Raw genomic sequence first — 19436 nt, 5'->3', positions numbered from 1 at the left:
ATCACCTCGCACTTTTCCGGGTTAAATTCCATTTGCCACTGTTCCGCCCATCTGACCAACCCATCTATATCGTCCTGCAGACTGAGGCTACCCTCCTCGCTATTTACCACCCTACCAATTTTTGTATCATCCGCGAACTTACTGATCATACCCTTTACATTCATATCCAAGTCATTAATGTAGACCACAAACAGCAAGGGACCCAGCACCGGTACTAATATCTCTTTATGTGGCTCGGTGTCAAATTTTGTCTGATAATCACGCCTATGACGCACATTGGGATATTTTACTACATTAAAGGTGCTATATAAATGCAAGTTGTTGTTGGTTACCGGTTCCGCTTATGGGAGAAACTCTGAGCGATACTGAATCCGAGGAAATATTTTGTGTAGAAACCCAAATTGTTGCTCGCGCATCCTCTCCATCAAATAAAGGTGGATGGCATAGAGAGAACTACAAAAGGAAAAAAAATAAAGCCCTTAAAATTAGAAGAAAGGTGACGGTGTAAAAATAAATGTTTTCTGTTAGTCCAATATGTTGTGGTGTAATTCTCAGATTGCAAACTTGAAAATCAGGTGCACGAACGCTAAAAATGAGGGGCAAATAGTCAAAATCAGGGAGACTATTTTACCATCTTTAGTAGCTTGATTTGTCCAGTCATTTTATGTTTTGTACCACTAAAGACCAAAGTGACCATTTCCAATCAGGAACGTCCGATGGCCAAATCTGAGCAAGTTATTATGGAGCTCGGAGGTCACAGCAACAATTTTAAATTTCATGTTCCTCCAGATCAGCAGGGCCAGCCCTTTACAACTAGTGTTAAGATATGTTTAGGATAAATTGGCAAGTTAACGGTCTGGAAATAAAATGGGGCAGGCTTGTAAGTTGTTTTATGGATTGGTTGACTGACATTATCGCGAGATAATTATGATTAAGGGAGACCATTTGGCCCATCTTAGTTTATCCATCTAGAAAGACCCTGAAGTCTCCCCTTTGAAGCATCCAATTCTTTTTCAAATGATTCGAGGGTTTTCTCTCCATTGCTCTGACCAGGGTTCATTCCATGTATAGATCAGTATGTGAAGAAGAATTTCCTGATATCAGTCCTAAAGTTATCTTTTACTGCTTTGAACATGTGCTCCTTGTCCTACTCTGGCAATTAAGTTTTAAATAATTTTCTGCATTTACCTTTTCCATACTGTTAACCACCTTCTTCACCTCTAAGATCATCTCTCCGATGCCTCCTATCTAGAATGAATCATAGAATGATACAGCACAGAAGGAGCCCATTTGGCCTTTCATACTTCTGCCGGCTCTTTGAAAGAGCTATCCAGTTAGTACCATTCCCCTGCCCTTTCCCCATAGCCTTGCAAATTTTTCCCCTTCAAGTAATTACAGTATCCCATTCCCTTTTGAAAGTTAATATTGAATCAGCTTCCACCACTCTATCAGACAGTGCATTCCAGATCATCATAACACGCTGCGTTTATTAAAAAAAATTTAAAAAAATTCCTCTTCCCTCTGGTTGTTTTGCTCAAGTTTCTCCAGACTTTGCTCATAACTCAGACCTTGTCACTTCAAAGGGGATTATTTTTCTATGGCACAGCCTGTGTTTAAATCTCCAGCACCAAATGCAGTTTTTCAACACAGTGTTATAAATTAAAAGTAAATCAGGTTTATTGCCAGGATTTTGGTAAATCATCGCTGTGGACATTGCCTGATGTTGCATGTGAAAAAATAAAAGAGCAACACGTGTGCAGATAAATTGATGTATTTTCCATATGGAATTATGAAAGGGAAAAAAAAACAAGCTGTTTTGCTCCATGGCCATGCTGAGGATTGTATGACTCTGTCTTGGCCTCCTTTACTGGAGACAGAGTTTGTATTCGACTTGTTTATAGCTCACTGTACACTGTTTTTCACCGTTGCCATTTTATATCATCTGTAAGATAGCTCCTGAATACATACACTGGTTTGTCAATATTTTTAGCCATAATGGTGCAGATATAAAGCATTAATTTCAATCATGAATTAGTGGGCACGGAAAAAGTGCTTGAGTAAACCCTGAATGGTATGATAAATGACTTACTTTTGCCTAAAATCCTGGATTGAGGATATGGCTGTGTGAGCGATTAATTATCGAAACACCAGCTAGAAGGAAGAGTGCCTAATAGAATTGGCACCCTAGAACAACAACAACAACTTGTATTTATATAGCGCCTTTAATGTAGTAAAACGTCCCAAGGCGCTGCACAGGAGTATTATAAGTCACTAAATTTGACACCGAGCCACATAGCAGAAATTAGAGCAGGTGACCAAAAGCTTGGTCAAAGAGGTAGGTTTAAGGAGTGTCTTAAAGGAGGAAAGGGAGGTAGCGAGGCGGAGAGGTTTAGGCAGGGAATTCCAGAGCTTAGGGCCGAGGCAACAGAAGGCACGGCCACCAATGGTTGAGCGATTATAATCAGGGATCCTCGAGGGCAGAATTAGAGGAGCGCAGATATCTCTGGGGGGATTGTGGGGCTGAAGGAGATTACAGAGATAGGGAGGGGCGAGGCCATGGAGGGATTAGAAAACAAGGATGAGCACAGGGGTGATGGGTGAACGGGACTTGGTGCGAGTTAGGACACGGGCAGCCGAGCTTTGGATCACCTCAAGTTTACGAAAGGTTGAATGTGGGAGGCCAGCCAGGAGTGCATTGGAATAGTCAAGTCTAAAGCAAGAGGAACCCTGATAGTGGAAAGAAAATGTATTAAACATAAAATGCCCTAGTTCTCTTGACACTCCTGAGCTTTTGACTCTACCTTTTGTATTCCCCAATCTTTTACTTTTTGATTTTTATTATGCCCCTATCATCATGAAAACCATAAATGTACCGCCCCTATTTAAGAAGGGAGGGAGACAGAAAGCAGGAAACTATAGACCAGTTAGCCTAACATCTGCCATTGGGAAAATGCTGGAGTCCATTATTAAGGAAGCAGTAGCAGATCATTTAGAAAATCATAATACAGTCAAGCAGAGTCAGCATGGTTTTATGAAAGGGAAATCATGTTTGACAATTTGATGGAGTTCTTTGAGGATGTAACAAGCAGGGTGGATAATGGGGAACCAGTGGATGTGGTGTATTTGGATTTCCAGAAGACATTTGATAAGGTGCCACATAAAAGGTTACTGCACAAGATAAGGGCTCATGGGGTTGGGGGTAATATATTTAGCATGGATAGAGGATTGGCTAACTAACAGAAAACAGAGTCGGGATAAATGGGTCATTTTCTGGTTGGTAAACGGTAACTAGTGGGGTGCCACAGGGATCAGTGCTGGGGCCTCAAATATTTACTATCTATGTTAATGACTTGGATGAAGGGACTGAGTGTAATGTAGCCAAATTTGCTGCTGATACAAAGATAGGTGGGAAAGCAAATTATGAAGAGGACACAAAGCATCGACAAAGGGATATGGACAGGCTAAGTGAGTGGGCAAACATTTGGCAGATGGAGTATAATGTGGGAAAGTGTGAGATTATTCACTGGTAAGAAAAAAGCAAATTATTATTTAAATGGAGAGATTACAAAATGCTGCAGTACAGAGGGACCTGGGGATCCTTGTACATGAAACACAAAAGGTTAGCATGCAGGTACAGCAAGTAATCAGGAAGGCAAATGGAATGTTGGCCTTTATTGCAAGGGGGTTGGAGTATAAAAGCAGGGAAGTCTTGCTACAACTGTACAGGGTATTGGTGAGACCACACCTGGAGTACTGCGTACAGTTTTGGTCTCCTTATTTAAGGAGTGATATACTTGCATTGGAGGCAGTTCAGAGAAGGTTCACGAGATTGATTCCTGAGATGAAGGGGTTGACTATATTTAAGGTGGAGATAGACAGATTTTTGAAGGGAGTGATGGGTTATGGGGAGCGGGCAGGGAAATGGAGCTGAGCACAAGATCAGATCAGCCATGATCTTATTGAATGGCAGAGCAGGCTCTAAGGACCAAATGGCCTACTCCTGCTCCTATTTTTTATTTTCTTATGTTCTTATCATCTATACACTTGCATGAGTACTTTGAAGCTGCACAGCATGAAGTCAGCTGCATTTTTAAATATAACACCCACTGTCTTTGTTGAGCATATCAGGCCTGACTACATTCAGTCCACGGTAACAACACTGGGTGGGGTGGAAACTTACAGCTTCTGCCCCTGTAAGTTGTATATCATAAGTAAAACTTAATTATAATGTAATTATATTACACAGAATGATTTGTTTACTCAGCTAGGAAATTGTTTTGTACGGTGATAGTGTCCTTTTAAAAAATATAACACTTCACAGGTTGTAGTCCTCTTAGCATTTTGTAGCCTTGTGTTTAAATTTTAATGAAATAAATCGGGTGAGGGCGGGTCACTAAATTTGAATCATTTAAACAATCCTTAAATAGTACTGTCCCATTTTTTTGTAGTCTGCGCCTAAGCATGCAGGGTGATGAGAACACAGGAATGTTTGACTATCCTGTTTACAGTGTATCCCAGAATCTGCTATAACCTATTAGTATTAAAAGCAGACTTTTTATGAGGAATGAAGTTTCCAATTCCTTTCTCAAAACAGTGATAGGCCTTAAAAGCAGCAGCCCGAGGTATATTTTAAATTTTAATTTAATTGCTAAACTATAATATGATAAAGGTAAACTTCAGTTTTTTCCACCTTCATACCAAATGAGAAAATCTTTTTATTTACCTCGTGGTGTTTGCTGGCTTTATTCATTGTCATGTTTTTCACCGCCCAGTCTGAACTCGCTCTCCTGCTCACTCCCAGTATCCTTCAATATTTTCCTTTTTCAAATGTCTAATCCTCATTTGACAGAATTTATAGATTCTGTTTGAATAATGTTTTGTGACACAGAATTCCACATTCTAACCACCCTCTGTGTAAAGAAGTTTTTTTCTAACACCTTTAATTTTATTCTCTTACATTTGTGCCTTCTAGTTACTGTCTCACTGACCAGTGGAAGCAATCTATTACTGTATATTTACCTTATTATCGTAACCCTTCATAATAGAGACCTCTATCCGATTGCCCCTTAGTCTCAGCTCTAGTGAAAGAAGCCCTAACCCCTCAAGTCTTTCTTCATATCTATAGGCAGGTGGGTTGAAACATTAAAAGCTGGCAGATTAATCATTGATGGTCATTGATTTAGTTGGCTTGCATGAAAGACTGGCTGCTCGGTGGCTTGCATGACTGTGTGGTTGGACTCTTTGAGGTTGGGTGCAGGAGCCAAAAATGTTTTTTGTACAAGGAGTCACGGGGGAAGGAAGCAGACAGCTCTGGGTTGCTGCTTGGGATTCGAAAGTGGCTACCAACTTTCTTCTGTGGCATCTTGTGGGAGAAGCACTGTCCTCTGTATTTTACATGTTTCTAGCTCCATTGGCAGTGGGCAGGGGTGGGTGGTGGTTATTTAAAGCAGGTGTTGGGATCTGAAACTCTAAACTCATGGAGCTGCTTAATTCCTCACGGCACTGAGTTTTGTGCGATGAATGAGCCTTTTCCTGGTCATCACTCATGTACATGTTTGATCTGGTTGGAAAATTAATGATGAGCTAATATCAGACCGAATTATAATTGTTTTCACACCCTTGACGGGAATGTTAGTGTAGCTTTCGACTCACCACTGAGCAATGCCACAGGAGATCCAGTAGCATTTTTATAAAATAATAACACGTCACACTCACATTTCTTTGTCACACTTAAATTCTACATTAGGCGTTGAATTTTTAAGGGACACACGAAATCAGCATTTTCTCAATAAATGTTGCCATATTGATGTTGATCCTATATACAACTTTGGCTCTAACTACTTTCATCCTAGTTTTACCTTTTATTGGCCATAATATTGAGATAGCAAAGAAAAGTCGGAAACACTGTTCTGCTATATGTCTGTTCAATTCCCCATGTCTGTACTACCTTTCATCCTATGTTCCCTCTAAGGTGCGTGGCCACGCACAGATCTGTAAGCTCCCACGCACTTAAATTTACAGGCCGCGCAGTGAGCTGGACAGCTGGAGCGGGGTGGGAGGGACCCAATACTGAACGAACGGGAAAAAGTCATAACGCTGAGAGAATGGCCCGGGAACCTCAGAGCCGATCCGAATTGGAATGGCGTTTGGTAAGAGTCCTGGAACTCGGCAAGGGTTGTCTCTGATAGCCATTGACTAATGGCGGTCGCAGGACCCATAATTCTCTGCGCCCCAGCAACCACTCTAACCACCACGCTGATTTCCCTGCTGAGAGTGCGCATGCTCCCCACAGCCACCGTGCAATCTCAAAAGAAAGAAACAGAGTCGGACTCGGTGGACCGATAAGTCACCAGTTCTTTGGGTATTCAAGTTGTGTGCTGAATTATTTTGACGAATGCTCGTTTTTAGGCTTAACAAACACATATATTCAGGACCTCTCTGGCCACAGGGGATGTGCCAGAGGACTGGAGAACCGCTAATGTAATGTAGTACCATTATTCAAGAAGGGAAGTAGGGAAAAACCGGGGAACTACAGGCCAGTGAGCCTAACATCAGTGGTAGGAAAATTATTGGAAAAAATTCTGAGGGACAAAATTAGTCTCCACTTGGAGAGACAAGGATTAATCAGGGATAGTCAACATGGCTTTGTCAAGGGAAGATCATGTCTGACTAATTTGATTGAATTTTTTGAGGGGGTGACTAGGTGTGTGGATGAGGGTAACGCAGTGGATGTGGTATACATGGATTTCAGTAAGGCCTTCGATAAAGTCCCGCACAGGAGACTGGTCAAGAAGGTAAGAGCCCATGGAATCCAGGGTGCCTTGGCACATTGGATACAAAACTGGCTTAGTGGCAGAAGGCAGAGGGTGATGGTCGAAGGTTGTTTTTGTGACTGGAAGCCTGTGGCCAGCGGGGTGCCACAGGGATCGGTGCTGGGTCCCTTGCTGTTTGTGGTCTACATTAATGACTTGGATATGAATGTAAAAGGTATGATCAGTAAGTTCGCGGATGATACAAAAATTGGTAGGGTGGTAAATAGCGAGGAGGGTAGCCTCAGTCTGCAGGACGATATAGATGGGTTGGTCAGATGGGCGGAACAGTGGCAAATGGAATTTAACCTGGAAAAGTGCGAGGTGATGCACTTTGGGGGGACTAACAAGGCAAGGGAATACACAATGAATGGTAAGACCCTAGGCAAGACGGAGGGGCAGAGGGATCTGGGTGTGCAAGTACACAGATCCCTGAAGGCGGCGGAACAGGTGGATAAGGTGGTAAAAAAGGCATATGGGATACTTGCCTTCATTAGCCGAGGCATAGAATATAAGAGCAAGGAGGTTATGATGGAGCTGTATAAAACACTGGTTAGGCCACAGCTGGAATACTGTGTGCAGTTCTGGTCGCCACACTACAGGAAGGATGTGATCGCTTTGGAGAGGGTGCAGAGGAGATTCACCAGGATGTTACCAGGGCTGGAGCGCTTCAGCTATGAAGAAAGACTGGGCAGATTGGGTTTGTTTTCCTTGGAGCAGAGGAGGCTGAGGGGACATGATTGAGGTGTACAAAATTATGAGGGGCATAGATAGGATGGATACTGAGGAGCTTTTTCCCTTAGTAGAAGGGTCAATAACTAGGGGGCATAGATTCAAGGTAAAGGGCGGGAGGTTTAGAGGGGATTTGAGAGAGAACTTTTTCACCCAGAGGGTGGTTGGAGTCTGGAACTCACTGCCTGAAAGGGTTGTGGAGGCAGGAACCCTCACAACATTTTAAGAAGCATTTGGATGAGCACTTGAAATGCCATAACATACAAGGCTACGGACCAAATGCTGGAATATGGGATTAGATTAGACAGGGCTTGATGGCCGGCACGGACACGATGGGCCGAAGGGCCTCTATCCGTGCTGTATAACTCTATGATGTTGAAGATTATATTCTGGTTCCTGATAAGGGTCTCCGTATCACACTCGTGTTACAGCATTGCCTTTCCACCTTTTGGGAGTTGGGTTTGAATCCATTGCGGACAGATGAAAGGAAAGTCCCTGGTCTTCTGTTACGAAAGGCCAGAGCAGTATTACTTAATCACATAACATTACATGAGTTATGGAATCATTCTGATGGCTGAAATTTCAGAAAAGTAAGCAGTTTACACAGTGAAGGTTTACAGCTAGCTTAGAAGTATTGATGGAGATTCTGGATTTTGGACTCTCAAGCAATGAAACATTGAAAGAAGTTTAATTCTGACCGTGTAGTTTCCAAAGGACACAAGTCCTCAGACAGAAGACCACTCAGTGAAGTGAAGGCACGAAAGTGAATACAGTTATATTTTTATTATCTTATATTTGGAATATATTTATTTTTCGGTTAACTTTTATTAAAAAAAAATTATCTTGCTCTCTAGACCGCGAGTGTCTTGGTGAACCTCTTCAGGCAAAATGTTTTTTTAATGTTTCAATTCATGGTGTAATGCAGGCAAAGGTGAGCTGTGGATATGTAACCCAAGAAGACGGTCCTGAACTGGAAATGTTGATGTGAATGAGTGTCTGATTAAAGCTGAACAATACCAATGCGGGAGGGGGAGAGAAAGGAAAGCACTTTTAAATCTTAAATTAGGCCACAGTTCTACAAGAGCTTTTACTCCCATGGAAAGTGGTTTTGGGGGCACTTCACTGAAAAAGTGTTGGTATAACCTAAGAGATAATTGAGGGTATTGAAGGCATGAGACATGAGTCTCATACGGGTTTATGTTTGAACTGAGTGCACGTTAACTCCAGCTTTAGTTTCTCACCACCTTCCAACAAATGTTGGAAACAAAGTTATTGCTAATGTCTGGTGTAATAATGAGAAAACTTAACAGAACAAGTCATTTGGTTCATCAAATGTTTTCCTTCCACCAACAATATCCAGTCTATTATTGGAATGAGATGTTAAATCTGCTCCTGTGGTTCAGATAGATTAATAAGGGACAATCAGCATGGATTTGTTATGGGCAAATCGGGTCTGACTAACCTGATTGACGTAGCATGGGATCTATGAGACTTTTCTCAGAATGTATATTGAAGTGAAGTTCCTTTTCTCCAGACCTTGACATAATGGCTATCTTTGGTTTAACTGCTAATCAATTTAACCTGATGTTTCCTGTTACAAAGGAACATGAGCTGACCTGGACAATCTTAGATAGTTAATGTGACCTTGCTAATGTGTTAGCTTCGGTGCCTCTATTGTTCTGGCCAATCTGCCATTAATACCTCACATGGGATAAGTCCCGACCCGTCTGTTTCGGCCTCCACCATTCTCCCAACTAATCTCCAATATTAGCATATCCTAGTCGGACAATGACCCTGAGATGTTATGATTATCTTTGATGGGATACCTGATAGAACAATTCTAACATGAGACACATTTAATATAGTTTTTGTAAGAGCTCTTACCTGCGAGAGATTAAATATAGCCACTAATAATGTTTATAAACCAAAAAACCCAACTGATTTCATGATTTTTAAGTAAATTTTTATGATTCTCTCATGATTTGAGACGGGGTGGCAATATGGCCTTACTGTATATATGCTTTTAAGTGGTTGCTGTCGTTGTAAAATTGTTGTTGTTGTTGTAAAATTTGCCCACAGACAAAATGGTCGCGCTCAAATGAGTTTGTGGCCCGCTCAGTACAAAAACAAATTAGAGGGAACATTGGCTTTCATCCCTTACTTGATCTGCTACTGGGCCTCTTCAGTCAAGCTCCATAACATGCTGTTGTCTACTCTGATTCACATCTGTCCAAATCTATATTCATTGCTGGATCTGGTGATGGGGAATGAGATGAGCCAGGTCGACCAAGTGTCTGTGGGGTAACACTTGGGTACGAGTGATCATCGTATCATAAGATTTAGATGAGCAATGGAGAGGAGCAAGGAACAATCTAAAGTGGAACTTCTAAACTGGAATAGGGCTAACTTCAATGGGATGCGAAAGGATCTAGCCAGGGTAAAATGGAACCAAAGACTGACGGGAAAAACTGTAACAGAACAATGGGTGATCTTTAAGGAGGAGATGTTCCAAGTACAGGCTAGGTACATTCCAACAAGAGGGAAGGGTAAGGGAACCAAAGCAAGGGCTCCTTGGATGACGAGGGAGATTGAGAAGATGATGAAACAAAAAAAGAGGGTGTATGATGCATGTTAGGTAAATTCTTCAAGTGAGAACCAGACCAAATACAATAAGTTGAGAAGGGAAGTGAAGATGAAAATAAGATTGGCAAAGAGAGAATATGAGAGTAGAATGGCGGTTAACATAAAAGGGAACCCAAAAATCTTCTACCGGCGTGAAAACACTAAGCGGGTAGTAAGAGGCGGGGTGGGGCCTATTAGGGACAAAGAAGATGATGTATGCTTAGAGGCGCAGGGCAAGGCTAGAATACTCAATGAGTACTTGTATCGGTGTTTACTAAGGAGGTGGATGCTGAAAAAATATCAGTAGAAGTGGAAAAGGTAGAAGCAATGAAAGGGGTGAAAATTGATAGACAGGATGTACTAGAAAAGCTGGGTATGCTTAGAGTGGACAACTCGCCTGGTCCAGATGGCTTGCATCCCAGGTTGCTAAAGGAAGTGAGGGAGGAGATAGCGGAAGGGCTTGCCATAATTTTCCAATCTTCCCTAGATGTGGGGGAGGTGCTGAGAATTGGAAAGTGGCAAATGTGACACCATTGCTCAAGAAAGGGTGTAAAGACAATCCTAGTAACTGCAGTTTAACATCAGTGGTGGGTAAAGTTTTAGAAACAATAATCAAGGAAAAAATTACCGGGCACTTGGAGAGGTTTAAGCTAATTATGGAGAGCCAACACGGATTTGTAAAAGGCAGATTGTGTTTGACTAATCTAATTGAATTTTTTGATGAAGTAACAGGGAGGATTGATGAAGGGAATGCAATGGATGTTGTCTACATGGATTTTCAGAAGGCATTTGACAAAGTACCACATAGAAGGCTGGTGAACAAAATTGAGGCTTATGGAATAGGTGGGTCAGTGGCAGCTTGGATAAGGAATTGGCTTAAGGACAGAAAACAGCGAGTTGTGTGTAATCTTAGAATAAGGGGCTGCCGTTTCAAAACTGAGATGAGGAGAAACTTCACTCAGAGGGCAGTAAATCTATGGAATTTGCTACTTCAGAGAGCTGTGGAAGCTGCGACATTAAATAAATTTAAAACGGAGATGGACAGTTTCCTAGCTATTAAGGGTTATGGGGAGTGGGCCGGGAAGTGGACGTGAGTCTAGGTTCGGATCAGCCATGATCCTATTGAATGGCGGAGCAGGCCCGAGGGGCCGTATGGCCTACTCCTGCTCCTACTTCTTATGTTCTTATGTAAATGGCTGTTTTTCAGACTGGAGGATGCTAGACAGTGGTGTTCTCCAAGGGTCAGTGCTGGGGCCACTGCTTTTTTGATATTTATAAATGACTTGGATATTAGAATACAGAGTAGAATTTCTAAATTTGCCGATGACACCAAACTTGGGGGTGTGGCAAACAGTGAAGATGATACCAATTGACTGCAACAGGGCATAGATAGGCTAGCAGAATGGCAGGTAAGTGGCACATGGGATTTAATACAGAGAAGTGTGAGGTGATGCATTTTGGCAGAAGGAACAGAGAGGAATAGCACAGTTTTAAAGAGTGTGCAGGAACAGGGGGACTTGAGAGTTAATGTGCATCGGTCCCTGAAGGTGGCAGGACATATTGAGAGAGTGGTTAGCAAAGCATATGGGATCTTGGGCTTCATAAATAGAGGTATTGAGTACAAAAGTAGAGAAGTTATGCTGAACCTTAATAAAGCGCTGGTTCGGCCACAACTGGAGTATTGCGTCCAGTTCTGGTCACCACACTTTAGGAAGGATGTGAAGACCATTGAGAGGGTGCAGAGGAGATTTACCAGAATGGGTCCGGGGATAGGAGATCTTAGCTACAAGGACAGGTTGGAGAAGCTGGATTTGTTTTCATTAGAGCAAAGGAGGTTGAGGGGTGATTTGATAGAGGTGTACAAGATTATGACGGGTTTGAATAGGTTAGACAGAGAAAAGCTGTTCCTACTACTTGATTGTACAGATTTAAGGTTTTGGGCAAGAGATACAAGGGGGATGTGAGGAAAAACTTATTTACGCAGCGAGTGGTGAGGACCTGGAACTCGCTGCCAATGGAAGTGGTGGAAGCGGAGACGCTCAATGTTTTCAAGGGGAGACTGGATCGGCACTTGAGGGAAATAAACTTGCGGGGGAGTGGGACTGACTGGATTGCTCTGCAGTGAGCTGGCGCGGACTCGATGGGCCAAATGGCCTCCTTCTGTGCCGTTGTGACTCTAACTCTTGCAGTTGTTTTGTTTGCTGACAGTATTTAGTTTCTGTCTTTCTAATTACCATTCAAAGTACCTAAATGTCTAATAAAATAATTTTTTATTTTTCCGTGACTTATCTTTATTTTTGGCTTTGAAATGTGTAAGAACTTTTCCAATTTTCCTTATGTGAATGTATTTGCCCAATTCAAACAATTGTGTCCATAATGTACCTTTAAACAACCATTAAAGGCTGAAGCTTATAACTAAAGCTACTGAATGAGTCAGACTGTTGGTTTCTCACTATTTTGTTGAATCAGTGCGGATGCTTGTGCTTTGAGAAAACTAACATTGCCTCAGTTAAAATTATAGGTACATCAAATGTTTGCCATTGTTTGAATCATGTGGCTCCATTTTGAGTGGTGCTCCTGGTCCTATGAAGTTGTAGCAGCTGACTTGGCTACTTTTATCCATCAGGTTTCCTTTACTTTAAACGAAGAGCTTGCAAGTATCCAAAATGCCAGTGGAAAAGGTGCACCAATTAGTGCACCCAGGGAGCACCCGTTCACAATGCAGAGTGTTGGAGGACAGACATTATCGGTTTTTACAGAAGGACCATCAGGTGAGAGCACTAAAATGCGTAGATATACCCGATGTTTCAGTTATGTTATTACTCATGGCTGATGAAAAATTGTACTTGTTCTATGTCCAGCTTTTCATATTGTTGAGCCAAATAAAAGCTATAGCAGAGGTTTTTTTTATATTCATTTGTGGGATGTGGGCATCGCTGGCAAGGCCAGCATTTATTGTCCATTTCTAATTGCCCTTGAGAAGATGGTGGTGAGCCGCTGCAGTCCATGTGGTGAATGTACTCTCGCAATGCTATTAGGGAGGGAGTTCCAGGATTTTGACCCAGCGACGATGAAGGATTGGTGATAGACTTCTAAGTCAGGATGGTGTGTGACTTGGAGGGGAACTTGGAAGTGGTGGCTGTGACTTGGGAACAGAACTCTTGCTATTTTAGTTACAGCACTTTAAAGAACTTAATACTGGTTCCTAGTTGGGAACCCCATGCTAGGGGTTGAAATCCTTTCAAACTATTTATACCAGAAGGAGGAAGAAACTGATCTTCAATGTTGATGTTCAATGTAAGTGTGGTGGTAATATTGGTAAAATCCAGAACTGACTTTACTTGCACTGTAGTGAAAATCAAACAATGCTAACTCTTACTTTAAATGTAAAGAGGAGTTGAGGTCGAAGATGAGCCATGATCTTATTGAATGCCGGAGCGGGCTCAAAGGGCCGTATGGCTCCTATTTCTTATGTTCTTAAACAGATTCAGATCATTATAGTGATTCCAATAATGGGGTTTCCAGATCATGGATTTATGGTTTAAACAGGAAGACTTTGGAACATCAGAATCAGCTAAAGAAACAGCAATTTGACTCTCTGTCTCCTCCCTCTCCCAATTTTCTGATCTTCTACAGGCCTGTAGAACAACTAATAGTAAAAGGGAGGTGGCGGAAGAAATATGCAGACAAATTAGGGAAATAAGTAAAAAAACATAGAATAATAATCATGGGGGATTTCAACTATTCCGATATTAATTGGACAGAAGAGGTAGGTAAAAGGGATAAGGGAATGCAGTGTACAGGACTCTTTTCTAACCCAATATGTAAAAAGCCCAACAAGGGAGGTTTCGCTATTGGATCTAGTAATGGGGAATGAACCAGAAGAGATAAGAGAATTAAAAGTAGGGGAACATCTAGGCAACAGTGACCATAATATCATACGCTTTAAGATGATAATTGAGAAGGACATAAGTATGACGAAAACCAGGGTAATCGATTAGAGAAAAGCTGATTTTGAGGGGCTGAGACTAGAACTTGGGAAAATAAAATGGGCAACAATATTGGCAAACAACGACGTAGAACAGCAATGGGAAACATTTAAAATGGTGTTCAACAGAGTGCAGGAACAATATATTCTGCTAAAAGGAAAGAACAAACTAAACACTAATGAGACTCCATGGTTGAATAAAGCCACATTGTAGGAACTCCATTCCCTTATACCCTTTACCTATCTCTTCTGTCCAATTAATATCGGCGTAGTTGAAATTCTCCATTATTATTCTATAATTACAACAGTGACTCCACTTCAAAAGTACTTCATTGGCTGTAAAGCGCCTTGAGACATCCGGTGGTCGTGAAAAGCGCTACAGGAAACTTTGTTATATCCGGCACCGATGGGACCAAGCTGTTGCCGATCTATCAAAATTGCCGGACATACAAAGTTAATGTTGAAGCATACGGAGATTTTCATCTCCGTATCTGACAACAAACACTGTTGCTTAGCAACAGCTTCAAACAGTCGGCCCGTACCTTGGAAGCGTCTCTGTAGCTTAGCAACAGCTTCAGAGAGACTTTCCAAAGCCTGACTGTTGGGGGAAAAAAAGCCACGAGAAGAAAAACAACCTAACAGAACGGCTCCTGATTTCTGCCGGTAGATTGAGGTTTCCGGACATACAGCCTCCGGATAAACCAAAGTCTCCTGTATATAAATGTAAGTCTTTTTCTTTTTTTATGTTTTTTTACTAATTTCCCTAATTTGTCTGCATATTTCTTCCTACACCGCCCTTCTACTATTCGATGGTCTGTAGATTACACCTATTAGTGTGATTGATCCTTTATTATATTTTATCTCTATCCATATGGATTCTATCTCTGTCTTGCTGATAGCTGCGTCACTTTTTTCTACTGCCATTGTTATCCCTAATAAATACAGCTACTCCACCTCCCCTTTTGCCCTCTCTCAACTTTTCTAAATATGTTATACCCTGCAATGTTTGATTCCCAGTCCTGATTTTTCTGTAGCCACATCTCAGTAATCCCTACTATGTCTGATTCCTCGCAATGCATGATTGCCTCCAGCTCCCCTGTTTTATTACGGACACTGTGTGCATTGCTGTCCAGACAGTTTAACTCATTTTAATAGGATTTCCTTTCACTTTATGTTTAACCATCTTTTTAGACTCCTGTTCTATAACTCTATTTATTCCCTTGCCATCAATGTCCTCCCTTACTTTATTCTTTCTTATGCTCTCTTTTCCTGTTTTGTTTATAATTAGGCTGGTTATGTTTCTTGTAGATCCCTCCCCCCATCTTACTAGTTTAAAGTCTTTGCCACCTCCCTATTTACCCTTTCCGCCAGGACACTGGTCCCATTCTGGTTCAGGTGAAGCCCGTCCCATCGGTACAGCTCTTTCCTGTCCCAGAACTGGTGCCAGTGTCCCATGAAAAGGAACCCCTGTTTCCCACACCAGCCCTTTAGCCATGTGTTAATTCTCCTGATCTGTCTGCTTCTATGCCAATTTGCACGTGGCTCAGGCAATAATCCAGAGATTATTACCCTCGAGGTCCTGCTTTTTAATTTAGAGCCTAACTCCTGATATTCTTACAGCAGGATCTCTTCCCTGTTCGTACCTATATCGTTTGTTCCAATATGGACCACGACAACTGGATTTACCCCCTCCCTTTCCGAGTTCCTCTCCAGCCGCCGTGAGGTATCCCTTACCCTGGCACACCCTTAGGGATTCTTGTTCTTGGCTGCAGAGGACGCTGTCTATCCCCCTAATTATAGAGTCCCCTATCACTACCACATTTCTATTCAGCTCTCTTTTTCCCCCCCCCCTCTGCTTGGACAGCCTTGGTCTGCATTGTGGCTGTCCTCCCTGCAGTCTTTCTCCTTATCCTGTCAGGTAGCGAGTACTTCATACCTGTTGGACAGGACCAGTATCTGCAGGACCTCCTTCTCAAGCTCTCCTAAATCCCCGCTACCTGGCACCCTAGCAGTCACACGCACCCTTCCTGAACATGTGCTTTCCTCTGGGGTGTGACTGCATTCTAGATAAAACTGTCCAGAAATTCCTCCCCCCCCCCCCCCCTTATGTGTCGGAGTGTCTCCAACTCGCTGACTGAGCCGGAGAGATTTGAGGTGGAGACATCTCCTGCAGACGTATTCGCTTGGGACAGTCTCATCGTCCACATACTGCAGTCCAGACACACAACCTGCCCTGCCATATCTTAGTTCTAGCCTTATTTTATTTATTTAATTAGTTAAAGTCTTTATTCAATGATTATTTATAGTTATATTAATTAGTTTAACTAGTTAAGCTATCAATTTAATACAGTACTTTGTAGTTTCCCACAGCTAGTTTAAACTACTGTCCTAGTTTAGAGAAAAGAGAGGGGGAAATAAAAACTGTACACTCACCAACCAATCACCTACCTGCTGTCCTGTGATGTCACTCCTTGTTTTTTTGGAATTTGTTGAAGGTTCGGCCACTGCTAAAACCATCTGTTCATCACGATTCTGAATTGCTCCAGCACCCAGACCTGGCACTGAGCTGGGGCAGGGCCTGCTTGTGGATCTTTACCGAACATGTATCCGTTTGTCCAAATTTCAATACAAACCCATCCTTTTTGAATACTAAATGTATTCAGAAGTCCAGTGTACACATTACAAGGTAATATTGGTGCCAAACAATACATCAGGAACTGAGCCAATATCCTGCTTCATGCACTGTTCTCTGTGTACGTTCTAAGTTGCAACATGATTTGATGCCATATAGTAGGGGTGTCCAAACTGTGGCCCCTGAGCCTATTTGTGTTAAGTTTCTTACTTGCTGGTATGACCTGTTTGAATTTTGGGGGTTTGAAGTTTGGAAAGTGCTGTTCTTAGCGCTGTGGGGTCACAGTCTCAGAATAAGGGTTTGGCCATTTAGGACTGAGATGAGGAGAAATTTCTTCACTCAAAGGGTTGTGAACAATGTTCCCTGTATTTTTATTTGGGCAGCGTGGCCCATTCAAAAGTCTGCGCATGCACTTTAAAAAAAATTTAAAAGCCAGATCACCGGCTGCACAGGACACCTGCAGCATTGCACGGCCGTGCAACTTAAAGGGAACATTGGTTGTGAATCTTTGGAATTCTCTACCCCAGAGGGCTGTGGATGCTCAGTCGTTGAATATACCAAAGATAGAGTTCGATAGATTTTTGGATACTAAGGGAACCAACCAAGGGGTATGGGGATAGGGTGGGAAAGTGGAGTTGAGGTAGAAGATCAACCATGATCTTATTGAATGGTGGAGCAGGCTCGAGGGGCCGAATGACCTACTCCTGCTCCTAATTCTTATGTTCTTATTGTTGGAACACCAAGATTTGTTAGTATTACAATCTGACATATATGTAAGGTAATGGGAATAGAGGTTAACATTTATATGTGCCCCCCCCCCCCCCCCGAGGCTCCATGGTACACACCTTTGCAGCTCATTAAAAACAAAAAACACTCCTGTCACAATGGATCATATATGGTTGCTAGAATGATGTCGAGTAATGTTAACATTTCCTATGCTTTATATATGAGGCTGAAAATTGATCATAGCAAATCTGGATGTGAATCTCAAATTTTGGTATTGCAGCTTGGCCCAGTTGATAGCACTCTCGACTCCGAGTCACAAAGTTGTGGATTCATGCTCCATTATGGACTTGAGCACATAATCTAGGTTAACACCTCAGTGCAGTATTGAGGGATTACTGCATTGTTGGAAGTGCTGTCTTTTGAGTGAGACATTAAACTGATGCTCTATCTGATCAGGGTGATACAGAAGATCCCATGGCGATATTTGAAGAAGGAGGCGCTCTCCTGGTGTCCTGACCACATTCCCTCTTAAACCAACATCACCAAGAACTGATTATCTGGTCATTCTATCCTTTTGGTACTTGTGGGATCTTACAATGCACAAATTGCCTGCCACTTTTGTCTATATGATAACAGTGACTGCACTTCAAAAGTAAGCCATTGGTTGTTAGTTGCTTTGGGATGTCCTGAGGGCATTGAGGTGCTATATAAATTCATGTTATTACTTTGAATAATAATTTGCTTAAAGATAGACACAGCCTCTATCACCAGGTGGAAAAATGAATGCATTCACACACGTTCTGCGTGATGATGTATTTTTCTATTGTTATTTGGTGATAGACTTGAGCATTTATTTATTTTTGCGTTAATTAGGACATGTAAATTGATGTTGCTGTAGTGCTGACCTGCAGTTATTCATAAGGCTGGGGAATGTCAGAAGCTTCTGAAGTTTTTTTACATAAAATTCCGAAATTAACTTAAGTTATTGGGTTAAAATGTTTTCAAATAATTAAAAAGTATATTAGAGGACCTTTACATTTCCCAGTTCGGCATCCAAAGTCTCCTTCACATTTCTCTCGTCCTCCACTCCTCTTCCCCTTCCCGCCATGATCTTTTCCTTTTGCTGTAATAATGATGCATTAAGCCTAAGCTGATGAAATGCTAACACTGCACATTTTGCTTAGTCATGCTGTTTCTGTTTGCCATGAATTGCTATATTAGATAGACCTATTCTGTCTATCTTCCATTTCTTCACTTGAGCTGATGCGTGCCAGCCCTGGTCTGCTCGTTGTAATAATCAGCGTTTGCAGAAACAAAATCGAGGCTCTGGGCCAAGGTGAATGCTTAGCATCACTTAAAATGGAGTTCTCAAAATGTATAGTTTTAAACATTTAGAACTGAGAAATGCAGAACTTAACCCCTTTTTATAAATGCATTGTTCTTGTTCAGTATCAATTCCCCACATTTTTTGAAAATTGCTATGAAGACTCCTTTGTCATTGTTTGTATTCCTCTGATGCTGCAGGCCTAGCTATTTGGTGAACTCAAATGCTGGTAATTGCAGAATCGACATCATCTGCTTGAAGGAAATAGTTAATAGAAAGCTCAGAGCATGTATTTTTGACCTGGCACCTAAAATAACAAGCAATGAGTAGTTTTGACTCACTCTAATAACACTGTGGTGCCAAGTTCTTGGTAATTCACTTATGAGTTGAGAAACTACTGTAAATTGAGAGAGCACCACATCCAACATAGGTTTAAATTTTTTTAAAGACCTTATTAGGATTATTATTATTGCTTTTACCTGTTGCAGGGTCTGGTGTAACCGTGATAGGACTCTTGTTTCTTCACTGTGGCCAGTTTTGGTTCCATTTACTGTGCAACCTAACATGTAGGATGTGTGTCATTTAACATGACCCCTCTTCTAC

At 41.8% G+C, this 19436-nt stretch overlaps 1 protein-coding gene across 4 annotated transcripts in view; it reads left to right on the top strand.

Annotated features, from left to right (window-relative positions):
- Nucleotides 1–19436, top strand: part of gtf2f2a (general transcription factor IIF, polypeptide 2a) — a 107980-nt gene that overhangs the window by 25743 nt on the left and 62801 nt on the right. For all 4 annotated transcript variants that reach the window (XM_086006497.1, XM_086006498.1, XM_086006495.1 and 1 more), the window contains exon 4: nt 12790–12934. In XM_086006497.1, the coding sequence (XP_085862623.1) occupies nt 12790–12934 (145 nt within the window). The remainder of the gene's footprint in view (nt 1–12789; nt 12935–19436) is intronic.

Source organism: Somniosus microcephalus, chromosome 14 (genome assembly GCF_052327205.1).
Source record: "Somniosus microcephalus isolate GS21.2 chromosome 14, FLI_Smic_1.0, whole genome shotgun sequence".
Taxonomy (NCBI): Eukaryota; Metazoa; Chordata; class Chondrichthyes; order Squaliformes; family Somniosidae; genus Somniosus; species Somniosus microcephalus.
This window is presented reverse-complemented; position numbering and strand designations above follow the sequence as displayed.